The sequence below is a fragment of the Sus scrofa genome, chromosome 12 (genome assembly GCF_000003025.6).
Source record: "Sus scrofa isolate TJ Tabasco breed Duroc chromosome 12, Sscrofa11.1, whole genome shotgun sequence".
Lineage (NCBI taxonomy): Eukaryota > Metazoa > Chordata > Mammalia > Artiodactyla > Suidae > Sus > Sus scrofa.
The window spans coordinates 59825185-59843821 of NC_010454.4; the positions used below are offsets into that span (position 1 = coordinate 59825185).

An 18637-nucleotide genomic window follows, 5' to 3' on the forward strand; every position below is an offset into this window, starting at 1 on the left:
TTGTCCTCATGGATGCCAGTCAGATTCATTTCCTCTGAGCCATGACGGGAACTCCCTTTTTTGTTTTTTTAATTTTTCTGGCCACACCTGTGGCGTATGGCAATTCCTGGGCCAGAGATGGAATCTAAGCCGCATCTGTGACCCACACCACAGCTGCGACAATGCCAGAGCTCCTCGGCCCTGGGCTGAGGATCACACCTGCACTTGTGCAGTGACCCAAGCCGTTGCAGTAGGATTCTTCACCCACTGCACCACAGTGGGAACTCCACTTTTGAGCATTATTTTAAGAAATCTCTGAGAGTTATACAGGTTACGTTGGGTATCTGGGGACGGACACTTCAGGTTCTGTAGCTGATACTGCTGTTTAATGAGAGCTGTAGTCATGAGCCATTGGTTATAAACAGCGTTTTCTCTTGTAGAGCTTGACACTGTCTCCTCGGTCTCGAAACCGGCAGGGCAGCGACTTGCGCCTTTGGCAGGCCCACTGTTTCCTAGCGGTGAAATTGGAGTTGCTCCTTGTTCTTGGGCGGCAGTCTTGGGAGCAAGCTTTGGTCTCTCACAGCTCTTCCGGGGTCTTAGGTCTTGGAGCGTCGCGCGGTCGCTGTTGAATGTGGGCCAAGGCGTCACCTGATTGTCTCCTTTTATCTCGTGAACAGCGGATTTCGGGTTTGCTCGTTACCTGCACAGTAACATGATGGCTGCCACGCTGTGCGGCTCTCCGATGTACATGGTGAGTGTGGCTGGCACAGCGCCGCAGCCCTGGCACGCGGGCCTGGCGCCTGTCTCCAAGCCCGGCGCGCTGGCCTGGGGCTCGAGACGCGTGTTCTGGGGCGGATTACACTGGAGCGCTCGCCCTTCGCTTCAGCACAGTCGGCCGTGGAGGCATCACCTCTGCCACTGGCGTTGGTTGAGCCCTCCCCCCGGCATTCCTTTTCTAAGGGGATTCGTTGCTCCGGTAGAAATAGAAACGGGTGCAGTCGTGTTGGACTTGACGCATCACCTTGGGAAGACCTGAGCCTTGTGGGGCGCCTCTCCCGCTGCAGGCCATGGTCAGCTTTTGCATGTGGACTCCTTTTTTTTTTTTTTTTTTTTGGTCTTTTTAGGGCCGCACCTGCAGCACATGGAGGTTCCCAGGCTAGGGGTTGAATTGGAGCTGCAGCTGCCGGCCTACCCCACAGCCACAGCAGTGCCGGATCCTTCACCCACTGAGTGAGGCCAGGGGTTGAACCCGCATCCTCGTGGATCCTAGTCGGGCTCTTAAACACTCTGGGCCACACCGGGAACTCCCCAGATGTACTGTTTCTTGGGTTATAATTTTACTGCTTACACAAAAGTGTTACCATTTGGAATTCCTGCTGGGGCACAGCGGGATCCACAGCGTCTCTGCAGCACCAGGACGCAGGTGTGATCCCCAGCCCGGGGCGGTGGCTTAAGGGATCCGGCGTTGCCGCAGATTCAGCGTAGGTTGTGACTCCGATCTGACCCTTGGCCTGGGAACTCCGTATGCCGTGGGGCAGCCAGAGAAGAAAAAACGTGAGACTGGAACGTGGTTTAAATGCTGTTTTGTACTTGCTGAGGATGAGTTCGTCCAGTTTGAGGTCATGGCCTGAGGACAGAGGCAGTAGTTGCCTGAAGGAAGCTGACGCAGTAAGAGGGTTTCTCGGGACAGTAAACCAGTGACTTCGTGCCCAGGAAATAGTTTCACTATCTTCACCTGTACTTGGCATTAATATTTAATGCTTGTCTTGATCGATGACATTTTTAAAAAGCAACATCTAATGAGAGGTGGGGAAATGGCGGGAACAAAGCAGCAGAAAAAAAAACTTGAAAGCGGTTTTTTTTTGTGTACTTTTTCATTATTTTAAAAGGTTTCAAATGGCAGAGATGGGAGTGCTAGAGCAGCCAAGTTAACACTTGGTCGTGTTTGCCTGGGTCTTCATTTTCGAGGGAGGCCGAGTGCTGGAGAAGCGGCTCTCCTGCCTTTGGTGGCCTTTCCCCTCCGACCCCCTGCCCTGCAGGTCGCCTCAGTCCTGCCGTCGGGGTGTGTCTTTCCTTAGCTTTGTTTTGATGCTCTTATGTATTTTGTGTATTCGTACTATTATGTAGAAATATTTGTTTCTACAATTCTTCCTTTCTTTTTTTTTTTTTTTTTTTTTTTTTTTTTTTTTTTTTTTGCTTTTTAGGGCCACACCTGTAGCATGTGGAGGTTCCCAGGCTAGGGGTTGAATCGGAGCTACAGTTATTGGTCTACACCGCAGCCACATCAGTGCCAGATCTGAGCTGTGTCTGCGACCTACACCACAGCTCACGGCAACGCCAGCTCCTTAACCCACTGAGCGAGGCCTGGGATCGAACCCGCAGCCTCATGGAAACTAGTTGGGTTGTTTCCGCTGCGCCACGACGGGAACGTCACAACTCTTTGTTTTTGTGCAGCCTTGTGTTGAGATTGCCAGGTAATTGTTTGACTGGAGCAGCGTCACAGTGTGTCTCATTAGGGGTGGCGAGTGTAGTATGTGCATGTGCTAACGACTGACCCTGCGACCGCGTCCTCTGCCCCCAGGCTCCCGAGGTTATCATGTCGCAGCACTACGACGCCAAGGCCGACCTGTGGAGCATCGGGACCGTGATCTACCAGTGCCTCGTCGGAAAGCCTCCTTTTCAGGTGCCCGTCGGGGGGTCTTCTCGTTTTGCCGTAGCCTCTGACCTGTGAAATGGGGATACGTTGCCCCCTCCCCACACAGAGGAAAGCCCGCCTGAACGTGACTGTCGCCAGCCCTCGCGCTCCCCGTCCCGAGTCCGTGTCGCCTGCTGCTGACCTGGGGGTTTGTTGAGAACGTGCTCGGGCGGGTGGGCCCGCACAGCTCACGCCGCGTGCCCCGGGCCCTGGCCCTTTGCTAGCCGTGGGTGGGGTCCTTCGCGCTGAGCCGGATGGGTTAACAAAGGCGCCCGAGAGCCGGCAGCCTCGGCCTTTCCCTCTTCTCACGGCCCCCCTCCGGGTGTGGGTGGGGGGAGCCCTTGTGTCTTCCGGGCTGGCCAAGACGGGCCGGGCTCAGGGAGACAGTCCGAGTGCAGGGACGTCAGCGCCTCCAGCTCAGCTGGGGGTCCCGGGTCCCCAGCGAGGGCCCTTGCATCTGGAGGGCCCCGGGAGACCCATCCCGGCTCTGGAGTTAAGAGGTGGTTCATCTGGAGCTGGTGCCGCCCCCCTGCAGAGGCTCTTAGCAGCTGAGGCTGGCACAGAGGGAAGCGACTTGTCTGAGGGGCTGGGTGTGCTCCTTGCCGTCTGCTTGGCTGAGGCGGCAGCTTGACAATCCAGCAGCTCTTAGCAGGGGGGCCCCCCCGCCTGTCTGTGCGGAGAGGCTGGGAAGCAGCAGCCTTGGCCTCTTCCCGAGTCCTTTCACACATTAAAACAGACCCGGGGGGCAGGCTGCGGAGCCTCCCGAGTGGGTCTTTTTCCTGCGTCTCAGGCCTCCCGGCGGCTTGGCCTCGGGAGAGACGTTGGAGCGGGGTGCGCAGGACTTGCTGGGAGTTCCGGTGCCGCCTCTGCTCCTCGCGAGTCCGCGGCTTCACAGTCAGAGCTGATGAGTGTGAGCAGGAGCATGCGTGTCACTTGGGGTTTGGAATTTTTGCTTCTGGTTTGAATAAGGAATTAACCCCCCCCCACTTTTTTTTCTCTTTAAAACAGGCCAATAGTCCTCAAGACTTGAGGATATTTTATGAAAAAAATAGGAACTTAATGCCTAGGTATGTATTTTAATGATGCTGGTTTTACTCTTTGTCAAGACAGTGTTATTTCCTTGAATTCTCTGTGTTCTGTGTATTTCCATTATTTTTTTATTTCTTGTCTTTTTAGGGCCGCACCAGCGGCACGTGGAGGTTCCCGGGCTAGGGGTCAGTCGGCGTTGCAGCTGCCGCCTACACCACCCACAGCCACAGCCATGCAGGATCCGAGCCAAAACGGCGACCCACACCAGAGCTCATGGCAAGTCCAGATCCTTAACCCACTGAGCGAGGCCAGGGATTGAACCCGTGTCCTTATGAATGCTACTCAGGTTCGTTAACCGCTGAGCCACGACAGAAACTCCTGTGTGTTTCCATTATTAACTCTTCCTTCAATTGGCAGTAAAGAGCACAAACATTGTGACAGGAAGTTAAAGGTTACCAGGGTGTCATGGGTGCCTCTGCGCATCCTGTAACCTGCATTGTTCTCTGTACCTGTTTAACATTCCTTTGTGGCTTTACTCGGTGAATTGTGTATTCCCATTGCTTTTGTTTTTGCTTTTTAGGGTCACACCTGAGGCGTACGGAAGTTTCCAGGCTAGGGGTTGAGTCGGAACTGGAGCTGGTGGCCTACACCAGAGCCACAGCAATGCCAGATCCTTAACCCACTGAGCGAGGCCAGGGATTGAACCTTCGTCCTCATGGATGCTCGTCGGGTTCGTTACCACTGGGCACTTTTTTTTGTGCCTTTTTTTTTTAAATTGCCTTGTCCTTTTTTTTTTTTTTTTTTTGGTCTTTTTTTTTAGCTATTTCTTGGGCCGCTCCCGCGGCATATGGAGGTTCCCAGGCTAGGGGTTGAGTCGGAGCTGTAGCCACCAGCCTACGCCAGAGCCACAGCAACGTGGGATCCGAGCCGCGTCTGTGACCTACACCACAGCTCACGGCAACGCCGGATCGTTAACCCACTGAGCAAGGGCAGGGACCGAACCTGCAACCTCATGGTTCCCAGTCGGATTCGTTAACCACTGCGCCACGACGGGAACTCCCCTTGTCCTTTCTTTATTGGATTTCAGGAAGCTATGTTACTTCTCTCATATTTATTTAAGCTCTGCCGTTTTCCAGACAGGATTGAGGTGGCCCTCTCTTCTTTTTTCCTTTTTTTTGGCCTGTCTGCGACATGCAGCAGTTCCCAGGCCAGGGATCAGGTCTGAGCCGCATGATCCTTAACCCGCTGAGCCGTACAGGACTCCAGGAGGTGGCTCTTTTTCTAACAGAGAGCTCCGTAGCAGCTGTTAGTGCAGGGTTGAAGTTGTGTGGCCACTCGAGGCTGTCAGTGCTGGTGAAGTGCTTTGTTCCTGCAGATGGTGTAGCAGTTAGAAGCCCAGTGCAGGAATCTTCCCAACTTGGCGCTGGTTCTTAAAGCCAATGCTGAGTTTTCTTGTTTTCTTCGAGGAGAGAGGCCTTACCCTGGTCGTCTTCCTGTAACATGTAGTATTCGTGAAATTACACGTAGGTTTTCATTTACTGTAACGAAGCTGAGAGTCACGTGGGTAATATATATAAAGTCACCACTTAGGTGGTTTTTTCCTTCCCACCCCAGCATCCCCAGAGAAACATCGCCCTATTTGGCTCATCTCCTTTTGGGTTTGCTTCAGAGAAACCAAAAAGATAGAATGGACTTTGGTAAGTAATGTTTTGAAATTTTGTGTACTGGTTTCTACTTTTATTTTTGTGTATTCCGAAAGATTTTTAACAAGGTGCTATAGAGGTTTCAAAAGAAAATGAGAATCAGTTTCACTTTTACTTCTTTCTCCCTCTTTGTCTTTTTTCTTTCGCGTATTTTGTGACTAATTTATTCAGTGTCTGTTGTGGGAGACAGTCACAAAATCTCTGCCCTCATGATGCACATATTCTAGAAAGGGGGAGACATACAGTATATGCTCTATTAGAAGATGATAAACGCTGTAAAAAAAGAAAAAAACCAACAGTAGAAGAAGAAGTGGGGGCAGGGGTTGAAATTTTCAAATCAGGTCCTCCGTGAAGACCTTGCTGAGAAAGTGACATTTGGGGAGACACAGATAGTGGCCACGTGGGTGTCTGTGGGAGAGCTTTCCAGGCGGCGTGAACAGTCGGCACAGATGCCCAGAGCCGGCAGATGCCACGGAAGCTGGAGGAACAGCTCGAGGGCCAGCGAGGAGACTCCGGCTTTTGCTGCAGGCGTGGTGGGAGCTGGTGGAGCCGAGGAGGAATGTGCTCTGGTTGCCTGTCGAGAAGGACTGGAGCACCTGAGGGCAGGGAGCGAGGGGGGCAGAGGTGGGGAGACCCTCCGGAGACGCAGGTGGCCTGGGCGAGGGAGGCGGCAGCTCGGGCCGGGCAGGAGCAGGGCAGCAGCAGCCGAGGTCTGTGTTTCTCCGCGGGGGAGGCGGCAGCATTTAAGACGAATCGGGAGTGGGGGGTGAGTGGGGAAGATGAGGCCAGGGCTTTTGGCCTGGGCAACAGTTAGAGCGGTGGGAAGGGCCGTGGGGCCAGAGCAGGCTGTGCGGCACGGCCAGGAGCCGAGACGGGGCGCGTGGGTTCGGAAGGGAGGCCTGTGTCCAGGACGTGTTTGAGGAGCCGTCTGGGAGGGAGGACTGGCGGAGAGGCCCCCTCAGAGACGGGGCTTGGGGGGACCGGGAGGGTGCGCTCTGGGCACCTCCGTCTTAGGATGTGAGATTCTTAGGCAGAAGCTTCTGTCACGGAGTTCGAGCCTCTCTTCTTTGATAACATAAGCATTTAAAGCTAAAAACTTGCCTCTCAGGCAGTTTTAACTTAGCACGGTCTATCCTCAAATAGTATTTTGCTACTTCACGTGTAATCAAAGAACGTGGAGCGCTGGATATCACAGGGGTCGCCCAGTTCTTGAAGGCTTGGAAAGAGCCTGCGTCCCTCGGACTCTTTGGATCTCAGCTCCTCTCTGGGGAGTAGGTTGTTAACTAGTTCTTACCAATCATAGAAAAACAGCAAGACCCGAAAATCTCAGCGCAGAAAAGCCATAAACCATGTTTAATGAAAGAGCTTATCACACTAACCTGGTCTGCACATCTTTCGGAAAAAAGCATTTGATTCTCCCTGCGTGGCAGTTAGGAAAGTACTAAGGAATAGAGAGTGGCCAGAGTTCGTCCCAGAACTGTGGGCGGGGACCCTGCACGAGGAAGGCCACCCAGGCCGAGGGGCGGGTTCCTGGGGTTTGACGCCTGGCTCCCAGGCCCTCGGGTTTCCAGCCCGTGGCGGTGGGGCCTCGTGTGTTTCAACGCCGTCTTCCCCTGAGCAGAGGCGGCACCTGGCACAGAGCGCGTGAGGGTCGGCGGGGAGCTGGCATGGGAGGCGCCCCGTGGGTGGTCCTGGTACACGTTCTCGGTCGACAGCGGCTCTCGTGGTTTCTGTGGGGGGAGAGGAAAGAGCCTGAAGATGTCCTGAAGTTAGGAGAAAGTGGAGTTAGAGTTCAGTTCATGTAGCGGGCAAGTGCTTTTATCTTTCAGAGGAGGAATTACATTGAGAGCTGCTCTGTAACTACGAGAAATGGGGGCCGGTAGGGAAGCAACCCACCGGAGACTGATTGCAGAATGATTAAATGCCGATGCGAAATAGTGACAGACTTTGCATAAAAAATATCGACAGGAGTTCCTGTTGTGGCGCAGTAGTTAACGAATCCGACTAGGAACCATGAGGTTGCGGGTTCGGTCCCTGGCCTTGCTCAGTGGGTTAAGGATCCGGCGTTGCCGTGAGCTGTGGTGTAGGTTGCAGACGCGGCTCGGATCCCGCGTTGCTGTGGCTCTGGCCTGGGCCGGTGGCTACAGCTCCAATTGGACCCCTGGCCTGCGAACCTCCATATACCGTGGGAGCAGCTCTGGAAAAGGCAAAAGACAAAAATATATATATATATATATATATGACAGACTTTGCATAAACCACGACAGCCCATCGGGAAGGGGTGTCAGAGGGTTTGCGTTCAGCCCATTTAGCTTCTTCATTTCTGTCTTTTCCGTTTCATCTCTCTTAGGAGCTTTGTGAAAGTCGGCGTGAGAAACCTTAGCTGTCAGACTAGAATTTTGTATGTCTATGTTGACTTCTGTCTAAAATAGACCCAAGGTAGAAAACCCACGCTTCTCTTCGGAACCCTTCGCATCCCTTAGCAAGCCTGTGCTCGTCGCGTCCTGGGCAGGCCTCTGGGTGTTTCTTTCTGGGAAATGGTTGGGAGCTTGCAGACTGCAAGCTGGTGGACCAGGCCTGAGCAAAGCTTGCTGCTCACGCGTGTGACCTGATAACCCTCCAGACGGGCGGTGCTCCGCCCCTTGCCTGCTCTGTGCCGTTTCATGGCTCGCAGGTCGGAGACTTAGAGGGAGGTGGTGTTCCTGGGTTCCTGTCGTGGGGCAGAGGTGACGAACCCGCCTAGGATCCAGGAGGGTGCGTGGGTTTGATCCCTGGCCTTGCTCAGTGGGTTAAGCACCCGGTGTTGCCGTGAGCTGTGGTGTAGGTCGCAGACATGGCTCAGATCCTGTGTTGCTCTGGCTGTGGTGCAGGCCAGAGGCTGCAGCTGCGACCCCTAGCCTGGGAACAAAAAAACAAAAAGGAAAGAAAGGAGGAAATAACTAAATTATACAGGAAAAGAGAGTAATGAATTGCCTTGTACTCTCCTGTTGATCTAATTAGGAGGCTTATTGTGTAGGTTTTATCCTTGGCGAGTTAAATTAATAGCGGTTTTTGTTTTTGTTTTTAATGTGAAATCAGCTGTAGGAAAACCTTCTGGGATAGAAAGATGGGATTTAGTCCAAGATTTCCCGTTAACAGGGAGCACTCACCGCCGTAGCTCACAGCTGTGCGTGGCCAGGGCCTGGTCACAGCCCTCTGGGCCGTGGGCTCCTCCAGTCGCCTGCTGTGTTGGTGACAGATTTCCAGAACTCCCAACCAGCATTTGAAAGTTCACATTGACTCAGAATTACTTATTATTTGATGGTTTTTATAGACGACTTATAAGGATAATACGCTTTTACATTAAGGGAAATGGAGTCAGCATAAAGACGTGAGTAATAATTACCTGCGACCTGCAGGCTGTTGTGTGGGCTCTGTCGATAGGTGAAGCGGTTTGCAGAAATCAGCGTCGGCTTACCGGTTGCATTCTCATTTCCATTACAGAGGCGTTTTTTAGCCACCCTTTTCTTGATCAAGTTCCCGTGAAAAAATGTGAGTATTCACTTTCTACATTGTTACTTAAAGCGTGAATGCAAGCTTAGGAGAAAGTTAGTATTGGGTTTTACAAAATAAATTCTTATGTGCTTCTCAAGATTCCATCCAGCTTTTCTTAAATACTTGGAGTTGTGTTTATTTAACGACGGTTCTGTTTTTCCTTCCGAATCCCAGTGGACGTAGTTTTAGTCACGGCAGCCTCTGCAGTTTCACCCGTGGGGCTGTGATGAGTTGGTGAATGTGGGTCGTGGTCGGCCCAGAGCCGCCGTGCTTTTGGCGGGTCTTTGCGGTCCACGAGCCGGGCTGTTGCACTAAACGCGGGGCTCTCTTCCTTGGTGTTTCTCCGCAGCCTGCCCCGTGCCCGTGCCTGTGCCCGTGCCTGCCGGTGCCATCCCGGGAAGCTCCTGCGGCAGCTCTCCATCTTGTCGTTTTGTCTCTCCACCAGTAAGTTCTGGTTTTACTCCAGTAACCTCGGGGTCTGTGCTGTCCCACCTGCGCCACACGGAGCCCTCGCTGCAGGGGGAGCTCTCCGCCGCCGGGCGTTGCCTAGCACACCCAGGCCGAGGGAGAGAGCGTTGTTTTGGGGCCTTCACTGGGGCCTGTGCCCTCCCCTGGCCGTGGATGCTTCCGCAAGACGTGTCACCTCCCGGGGCACCATCCCCTGAACAGGGAAACAGTCCACTCCCCTCTTCATGCCCCGGGAGCTTGGGAAGGCTGCTGCGGTGACAGCTGGATGGGGGACTCGAGCTTATTCCACGAGCGGTGAGGAGTGGCCTCTGAGCCGGACGTCGGCCCTGGCCCTGCCACAGCCTCTCCCCTCCTACGGGTTCCTGAGCCACTGCCTTCGAGCTGTCTTCCCCCCAGTCTAAGGGCCTCTTCCTGGTCCCGAGACTTGTGGCCGCTCTGGTCCCCACGTCCTCCCACTCTGCTCTCCCAGGTCTGAGCTTACCCTGGGCTCTGCTTTCCTAGACTTGCCCCATGTCTCCCCTGCAGCCTGGGAGGCTTGTGGCCTCGAGGCTTTTCACGGCCAACGTGCCAGGGCTGTTGTGCCAGCCCCTCGGTACTCTCCAGGTTGGCCTGGCAGACGTGCTGGTGGGAGGGTCGCAGAGCCGAGAAAGGAGGGACCTGGCACTTCCACGTCCCCGCCTCCGTCTCTCTGAGCCTGTTTCTCGCGTGTTGAGGGAGCTTCCCTCGCCTCCTTCACAGAGTTTTCTAAGGATAACTGAGCAGAGCACTTACTGCAGTGCCTGGCCCACAGGAAGTGCTCGGGAGGGCGGGGGGCAGGCGCTTTATACTTGCTTTCCTGGGAGACCCACCAGCCCGCAGTCTATACGCAGATGCTGAAGCAGTTGCAAGCGGGTAAGTCCTAAAACGTTCGCACTGTCCTGCACACTCAAACCAAATGGAAAAAGCAGATGCACTAAGACTCAAGTTCTATTCCTGTGAATTTAAGACTGAGAGAGGGAGTTCCCTGGTGGTCTGTTGGTTAGGACTTGGTGCTCTCACCACTGCGGCAGGGTTCGAGCCCTGGTCTGGGAACTGAGATCCCACATTGCTGCCAAAAAAGCCCACAAAACAAACAAACACAACTGGGGGGAAAACGCGTTGCGTGTTTCTGTCTGGGTCTGGAATGCGAACAACAGTAGATTTGGAGCCTCGGGAGAAAGCGTCGGGCTGTCGGAGGCTCCAGGCTTTGTTCGGAGCCAGGCTGACGACCAGCCTCGGGGCCGGCGCTGCCGCTGGGGGCAGCCAGGCCCGGAGCTGAGCGCGGCTCCCTCGTCTGTGACCGGCCTCGTTACCCTCTGTGTGCGGGGTCGGAGGTCGTGCGGGGGTGCCCCGTGGTGTTGGCAAACGGGCTGCGGGGGTGGAGCTGGATCTGACGCAGACGACACGCGGCCTGAAAAGCAGAGGCGATACCAGAGGAGGAGCAGCGGGGAGAACGCGATGGTGGGGGAGCCTGTGGGGCGGGGGGACGCCCAGGGATGAGAAAGGGGCCACCGGGAGGGACACAGTTGACACTGTGGTGACCAGAGAGCGGTGCTGGGGTTTGGGGTTGCGGGGGACGTGATGAAGGGGAGCGTGAGGGAGGGGCTGGGGGCTGGGCTGCTGGGAGGGGCCGAGCTCACAGGACGGCAGCGGGAGGGGGCACGCGAGGGGCTCAGCCCTCCGGTGGAAAGTCCCCCTTCTTTTTGGGGGGGTTTTGGCTGCAACCGCGGCATGTGGAAGTTCCCAGGCCCGGGACGGAACCGCCCCCGGGGGTGACAAGGCTGGATCCTTCACCCCTGAGCCCCGGGGGAGTTCCGGAAGCCCTTTTCAGGCGGCCTCGATGAGAAGCTGGCGCTTGCCGTGGACCTAAAAGGAGAGCAGGCAGGGGTCTGTGTGGTGGGCGGCGGGTGAGGCCGGGAGGGGTAGATGGGCCTTGCTGTCCGCGTCACCTGCGGAAGCGAGGGGGGCGGACTTGCCCTGAGGGTGGACCTTGGCAGGCAGGCCCAGCGACCCTTCTCTTTTTTTCATTTTCACGCCCTATCCCCCGCTGCCACTTTATTCCAAATCTTTGAAGGGTAAAACCAAGAACACCGTCACCGAAAACCTAAACCACTTAGTTCCGCTGCGGGCTGCAGGCTACGTGCCATCGAGATGGTGTCTCCTGACTCTCTGTTGGTTCAAGGCCCCCTCCTTTAAAGCCCCCACAGACCTCGGGAGCGGTGCCCCAAGCGGCCCTGGGCGGCTCGGAAGAGCGCTTCAGGTGAGCTCCTGAAAGAAGGGCCTCGCACGCGGACGACTCCCAAGGATCGGGGCCTCCCCGGCCCCCGCGGTGTGTTAGAATCACCCGAAAGCCAGGCTCAGCGCCTGCGCCCCTGCCAACCCGAACGGACGGACAGGCGGGCGGAACTCTGCTGTCCCCACGGGCAGGCTTCTCTGACGGTCCTGTCGGGGGTGTGGGGAGCTCTGGTGACGTGGGGGGAGAGCAGAGCCCGAGGGCGGGGAGGGCCCGCGTCTGGGCAGGAGCCGGGCTGGGCGCAGAGGCGGCCGGCCGGGCTCTGTCCTGAGCCAGCGAACAGTCTCCAGTGGAGGCCTGCTCGGCCAGTGCGCGTGGCAGCGCTGCGTCCTCCTGGTCGCAGCGGGATGGATCAGAGACCGGCAGAGGCCTCCTCCAGTGCGAAGGGCAGAGGTTGGGGCTCGTGTTTGGGTCTGCTTTGAGTTTCTTCTCGAGGACGAGGCCCTGCACCGAGTCAGCAGTAGCAGCAGGGAAGACGGGCTGGGCAAGAGAAAGGAGTTCGGAGATGGCTCCAACTGGGGCCTCAGGACGAGGAAGGTCACGGGGTCTGGGTGGGTGCCCTCTGAGGGAGCCGCTCAGCAAGGGCACAGGGTTTGGGGGAGCCCGGGGAGCGCAAAGGCGATGCTTGGTGTGGGGCAGGCTTGTGAGCAGTGGCCTGAGCTCGCGTGGAGAGCCTGGCTGTGGTCGCCCTCTGTTAGCCGGGTTGTGGAGGGAGGAAGGGGAGGCTGTCCCAGGGGAGTCTACGAAGAAGGGGCGCCTGGGGGAGCTGCACACGCCCCTCCTCCCCAGGAGCGCAGAGGCGACGCCAGAGGAGGCAGGAGCGCCAGCGCAGGGCCCCGGGGCGGTGGGCCGGCAGGAGGGGCAGGGGCAGGGGAGGGCTGTCCACAGAGAGGGCTGTGCGACTTGGTGCTAAACTTCTCAGAGGCCCTTGGGGGCGGGGGCCTGTCCGCAGCACGCAGAAGCTCCCAGGCCAGGGGTCGAGCCACCACAGCAGTGACAGTGCCGGGTCTTTAACCCACTGAGCCACCAGGGAACTCTGATAGAGGCAGTTTTACTGGAGGGTTGAGGCAGAAAGTGGATTATGGTGGGTGACGGGTCACATAGCAGGTGGGAGTGTGAAGATTAGTGAAGAAAACGGCGGTAATTGAAAGGGTTGTGTCGGTCTGAGTGCGTGTGCAGAGGAGGAAAAGCCAGACCAAAGGGAGAGGGTGACAGTCGGGAGCAGAGGGAGCTGACCCGGGTCCTCGAGGAGGCGGGAGCCGGATCAAAGCCCAGGTAGAGAGCGGAGTCGAGCCAGGACACAGCTCTTCGCCAAAGGGGATTTTGTCAACAGAGGAGGGACGTGAGCTCCCGCCTGGAGGGGAGCGGCCCTGGAGGCGGTGGTGGCGTTGGGTCCTGGGAGCCCAGCCCAGCTCCACGGCCACTGGGCAGGCGCCCTCATCCTCAGTCCTGTGTGTGCGTCTGACGCGGGGTCGGAGTAGGGCCGAAGGTCGGTGACACACGGTGCCCTGTCCGTGTGACCTGAGCCCCGCCTGCCTTTCTCCCTGTGACCCTGCAGCGCAGGCGCCCTTCAGAGGGTGCCCTCCGACACACACCCCCCTCGCGGTGAGGGAGACCCGCCGACGTGCTCCGCGGTGGCGCTCCCGGGGCGCCCGCAGTCGAAGCCTGGGTTTAAGGGGCATTGTGTGGCAGCGTTCTGTGCCCAGAAGACAGGTGTTTTTCACCCTCAGGGCGTGTTTCAGTAAGTCCACGAGCTGGTCAGCCCTTCCTTTCAAAACAGGCTTTGCGTTAGATGACTTTGCCCAACTGTGAGGGAAGGGCAGTGTTCTGGGCATGATTGAGGGAGGCTCGGACCAGGTGTATCGCATTTATTTTCTCCTTACCTGTTCAGCTTCGGATGAGTTCATCGGGATGCAAATAAAAGAAGATCTGCGCTGTATCCCAAAGATGGAAAAACAAATAAAGGGCGTTATGTCGCGTTTTTCCTTTTCTTACTAGAAACCAGGGTTAAACGGGAGATGGGGGACCTGACATGCAGGTCGTGAGGTTCCCTGTGGCAGGAGGCCACTGCACGGTGACCTTCAGTCAGCCTTGTCACTGCTGCCCCTGAACCAGCCACGGGCAAGAGACAGGTAGCTGCTTACGCCACCCCCAAGTATTGGCTTAAATAGGTTTCTGGGCTTTCCCCTGCCTGTCCTTTCTCTCCCCTAACGAGAGAGAAGAGGAGACACCCGCACCTGTGAGGGTTCCTCCGTCGTTCTTTCTGGAAACGAGTGCATCTCCAGGCTTACAGGCAGGTCTCTTTTCTGGTTTACTGCTCTGTGTGCTGGGCGCTCTTGCGGTCCCTTTTACAATGTGTCTTCACTGGAGCCTGACAACTTGCTGTGTGCAGGGGGTCATTAAAGTCCGGGGACGCTTTGTTGAGTGAGTGTCTGCTGGGCGAGGCCGTGTGCAGAGCCGGGGAGGCTGAGACGGTGAAACCCGCCTCCGGCGTCTCAGGAGAGGCGGACGTGCCCCTGTGATGAGGGAGGGATACGCTTCTAAGTATCATTTTTGGAAAACATCTTAGAAGTCATGATGCAGAGATACTTCAAACGGTGCTTTTTTTCCCCAAGGGAAAGGTTTTCTGAAGAGCTTGCTAAAAATCTTTTTTTCAAAGTACGGTGGATTTACAGTGTTCTGTCCATTTCTGCGAGACAGCAACGCGACCCCCTCGTACACATACACGCATTCTGATTTTTAAACGTCTTCGATAGGGTTGACCTCTGCGCCCACTTTGATGAAAGAAAAAGAACGTCTTTGATGGCTGTCGGGACTCGCGGTGTCTTGCGAGGCCTCTTGTAATTTTCTCTTGTTGGTTTCAGTCCCTTGCAGACGCGCAGCACATTCAGGAGAGCGCCTCGTCCCCACCGCCGGGCGCCGCCGGCTTTCTGCACCTGTCCCGAGACTCTGCCAGCTCCAGCAGCAAGAACTCCTCCTGCGACACGGACGACTTTGTGCTGGTTCCGCACAGCGTCTCGTCCGAGCACCCGCGTGAGGCTCCTTTCCGCTCGCACTCGCTAAGTCTCTTCCGTTCCTCCCGCACGAGCGTTTTCAGCCCTGACGGCGCGCGCTCTGCGTCGCGCTTCTTTTCACACAGACGCTTGAACGAATTGGTGGAGGTCCCAGAATTAGATACCCACCTTCCCACAATCTGCTTAGTCGGCATCTGTAAACCTGGAGCTTTGGGCTCTGAAGGTGGGTGGGAACCCGATAGGAAATGGCCTCAAATTCCATTTGTACACAAACGGCGAGGAGCAGAGAAGCCAGCAGAGTGAGAGAAATTCAATTTAAGAAAAGGCATTAAAGGAAGACCTCTTTTGGAGAAGTAGTTTAGACTCCAAGGGTCCTTTTATTTTATTTATTTACTTTTTGTCTTTTCTAGGGCTGCCCCCAAGGCATATGGAGGTTCCCAGGCTAGGGGTCAAGTTGGAGCTATAGCCACTGGCCTACACCAGAGCCACAGCAACGCTGGATCTGAGCCGCGTCTGTGATGTACACCACAGCTCATGGCAGCTCAGGATCCTTAACCCACTGAGCGAGGCCAGGGATCGAACCCGCAACCTCATGGTTCCTAGTTGGATTCGTTAACCACTGCGCCCCGACGGGAACTCCCCCAAGTGTCTTTTTAAAAACAGTCTGGAGGTGCCTCAGGAGGTGCCGCCCGAGCTCAGGGAAGAGCGTTGCACACAGCAGGCCGGCCGATCCAGGCTGACCGGATGCCGCACAGCGAAGCACCCCGGAAGCTGCCAGGGAGGACTGAGGCAGGGCCCGCAAGAGGGAACCGTGGCTCGCTCGTGCTGGGCCAGGGCAGGAGAGCTGGGAGCTGGCTGTGCACATGCGGAAGGCTGGGGACGTTGGGTCCAGAGGCCCTGGCGGCGGGGGTTGGCCCCGGGCTGGTCGCCGTGAGAGCTGTGGCCCCCCAGACCAGACATGCCCAGGACACTGGCCCGGCCGGGGGCCACGCACAGCGCCTCCCAGTGGGCAGCAGCGTGTGATCAGTGCCTGGGGCTGCCTTGAAAAGCCATCTTTATTTCACTAAATGAAGCGGCCAAGACTTTAAAGGTTTGCAGTACACTGCAGACAACATAGTGCAGCAGGTGCTCACATCCAGCAAGCTAATTTTCTCTCCGCCACCCTTTTGCCATCTGTGTTCCGGATGCTTCTTTAAAGGTATACAGTGAGTGGGTGCAGCCAAGCCCCTCATCTCATGCCGCCCTCGCCGGAGACAGGCTCTTCCTCGAGGTTGGAAATTCTCACGTGCCTGCGTCCGTACATAACTTAGCGTGTTTTTGTGATGGTGCAGGTTTTTGTTTTTGCTTTTTAGGGCCACACCCACAGCGCATGGAAGTTCCCAGGCTAGAGTTTTAATTGGAGCCGTAGCTGCCAGCCCACACCGCAGCCACAGCAATGCCAGATCCGGGCCATGTCTGCGGCGTACACCACAGCTCACGGCAATGCTGGATCCCTAACCCACTGATCAAGGCCAGGGATCGAACTCTCAACCTCACGGTTCCTGGTCGGACTTGTTTCTGCCGCGCCACGACGGGAACTCCTGATTGGGCAGTTTTCGCTGTTAGGTAGATTGTTGGTTTCTGTGGCTGTCCTGGTCTCGGCTGTGTGTCTGGGCTCTATCCCGGTGTGGACCTGGGTGAGGTTGACGTGTGAGTTTTGTAGGGCAGCTCACCCGCCGTTTATCCCCGCCCTGCTTATTGGATTATTTCCGCCTGTTTGCTGCTCGGTGTGTCTGTACCACGTCCTCAGGCCAGAAGGCCTGGCAGGTGGATGGGCGCTCTGGGCGCGTTGAGCGTCCGCTCTGTGAAATACCGATGCGGACAGGCTGTGCCCACGAACAGCCTCTGCCGTGCCGCTCCAGGGTTGTCTCGGTGCCTCACTTTAGCTGGAATTCCTTTCGGGGGGGGGGGGGAGCGTGGGTTAAGGACCCAGCGTTGCCGTGAGCGGTGGTGTAGGTCGCAGACGAGGCTGGCATCTGACGTTGCTGTGGCTCCCGTGTAGACTGCCGGCTAGAGCTCCGATTCGACCCCTCGCCTGGGAACCTCCACATGCAGCGGGTGCGGCCCTGAGAAGACAAAACAGACAAACAAGCAAAAAACAGCGTGGGGTTTAGACAGGAGTGGAATTGACTCCGTGGCCCTGTGAGGGGCAGATCTTGACAGCGTTGGGTTGTCCGCGGAAGATGCTCCTGTTGCCCCCTTGTTTAGGTTTCTTTCTTCAGGGTGTTTTGAGGTGTATTTATACTTTCTTCTGGTTTTATTCAGGTGGACTCCGTGGTTTTTCTGTGCTTGTAAAAACGTTGTCTTAAATTTTCTTTTCTTCCGAACTGCTCCTGTCAAGGTCTTTTATGCTGCTTGACCCCAGGCGTCATTTCTCCGTCCTCATCTTCTGGACGTGCCTGCAGCATTTGTTAGGGTTCCCCAGAGCCTTCTGTTGAACTGGGAAAAATGTGTTCTTGTGAAGTGTGTCGTATATGTAAAATAGTGTCTTTTTCTTTTCTTTTTTTTTTCTTTTTAGGGCTGCACTTGTGGCACATGGAAGTGCCCAGGCTAGGGGTTGAATCCGAGCTGCAGCCGCCAGCCTACACCACAGCCACAGCAACGCAGGATCCGAGCCGCATCGGCGACCTGCACCACAGCTCACGGTGATGCTAGATCCTTAAACCCCTGCGCAGACCCAGGGATCGAACCCGCAACCTCATAGTTCGTAGTCGGATTCGTTAACCACTGAGCCCGACCGGAACTTTTGTTTGTTTGTTTGTTTTTTGAAGGGGACACATATGCTGCTCTTGTACCATAGGTGGGACTGGTCACTCCTCCATAACTTTCCATTTCTTTTTTTCTTTTTTGGCTGCCTCATGGCATATGGAGTTCCCAGGCCAGGGATTAGATCTGAGCTGCCGTTGTCACGTGTGTGTCAGCTGTGGCAGTGCCAGATCTTCAACCCACTGTGCCGGGCTGGGAATCGAATCTACGTCCTAGTGCTGCAGAGACACTGCAGACCCTGCTGCACCACAGCAGGAGCTTTTTTTTTTTTAATGGCTGCACCTTCAGCTTATGAAAGTTCCCGGGCTAGGAGTCGAAGTGGAACTGCAAGTGCCGGCCTGTGGCACAGCAATGCCAGGTCCGAGCTGCATTGGTGACCTCCGCCACAGCTTGTGGCAACGCTGGATTCTTAACCCACTAATTGAGGCCGGGGATGGAACCTGCATTGTCATGGGTCATAGACACTATGTCAGGTTCTTAATGTGCTGAACCACAGAGGGAACTCCTTTTTTTTTTTTTTAAGTTACTGTTCATTTACAGTGTCGTTCGTTTCAAGTATGTAGCGAAGTGATTCAGTTACATGTCCATTTATGTGTTCTCCTTTGGATTCTTTTCCATTCTGGGCTATTTATTACAAGATCCCGAATATCGTTCCTTGTGTGGGACAGTGGGCCCTTGTTGTTCGTATGTCTTATCTGTAGTGGTGTGTGTATGTCAGCCTCAGACTCCTTTAGCAGACATAAGTTTCTTTTCTGTGTCTGCGAGTCTGCTTCTGGTTTGTAAATAAGTTCGTTTGTATCATTTTTTTAGATTCCACATATGAACGATAGTATGTCTTCATCTTTCTCTGGCTTCACTTTGTAGGCTCCTCTCCAGGTCCACCTGTGTTGCTGCAAGTGGCGTCATTTCATTCTGTTAAATGGCCGAGTGGCACTCCAGTGTGGATAAGTATGTGCCACATCTTCTTGATTGGTTTCTCTCTTGGTGGACGTTGGGTTGTTTCCATGTCTTGGCTTCTGTACACAGAGCTGCTGTCAGCACAGGGGTGCATGTGTTCAAATTAGAGCTTCCTCCCGATACATGCCCAGAAGTGGGATGG

The 18637-nt window shown here is 55.6% G+C and overlaps 1 protein-coding gene across 11 annotated transcripts in view; it reads left to right on the plus strand.

Moving 5' to 3' along the window:
* The window catches only part of ULK2 (unc-51 like autophagy activating kinase 2), a 71495-nt gene that overhangs the window by 18281 nt on the left and 34577 nt on the right, over positions 1 to 18637 (plus strand). For 8 of the 11 annotated variants that reach the window (XM_021067927.1, XM_021067922.1, XM_021067920.1 and 5 more), the window contains 7 exons: positions 657 to 730; positions 2561 to 2662; positions 3683 to 3741; positions 5318 to 5400; positions 8890 to 8937; positions 9290 to 9384; positions 14584 to 14752. In XM_021067927.1, coding sequence (XP_020923586.1) covers positions 657 to 730; positions 2561 to 2662; positions 3683 to 3741; positions 5318 to 5400; positions 8890 to 8937; positions 9290 to 9384; positions 14584 to 14752 — 630 coding nt within the window. The remainder of the gene's footprint in view (positions 1 to 656; positions 731 to 2560; positions 2663 to 3682; positions 3742 to 5317; positions 5401 to 8889; positions 8938 to 9289; positions 9385 to 14583; positions 14753 to 18637) is intronic. The other 3 variants (XM_021067929.1, XM_021067930.1, XM_021067931.1) reach the window with 1 other exon arrangement.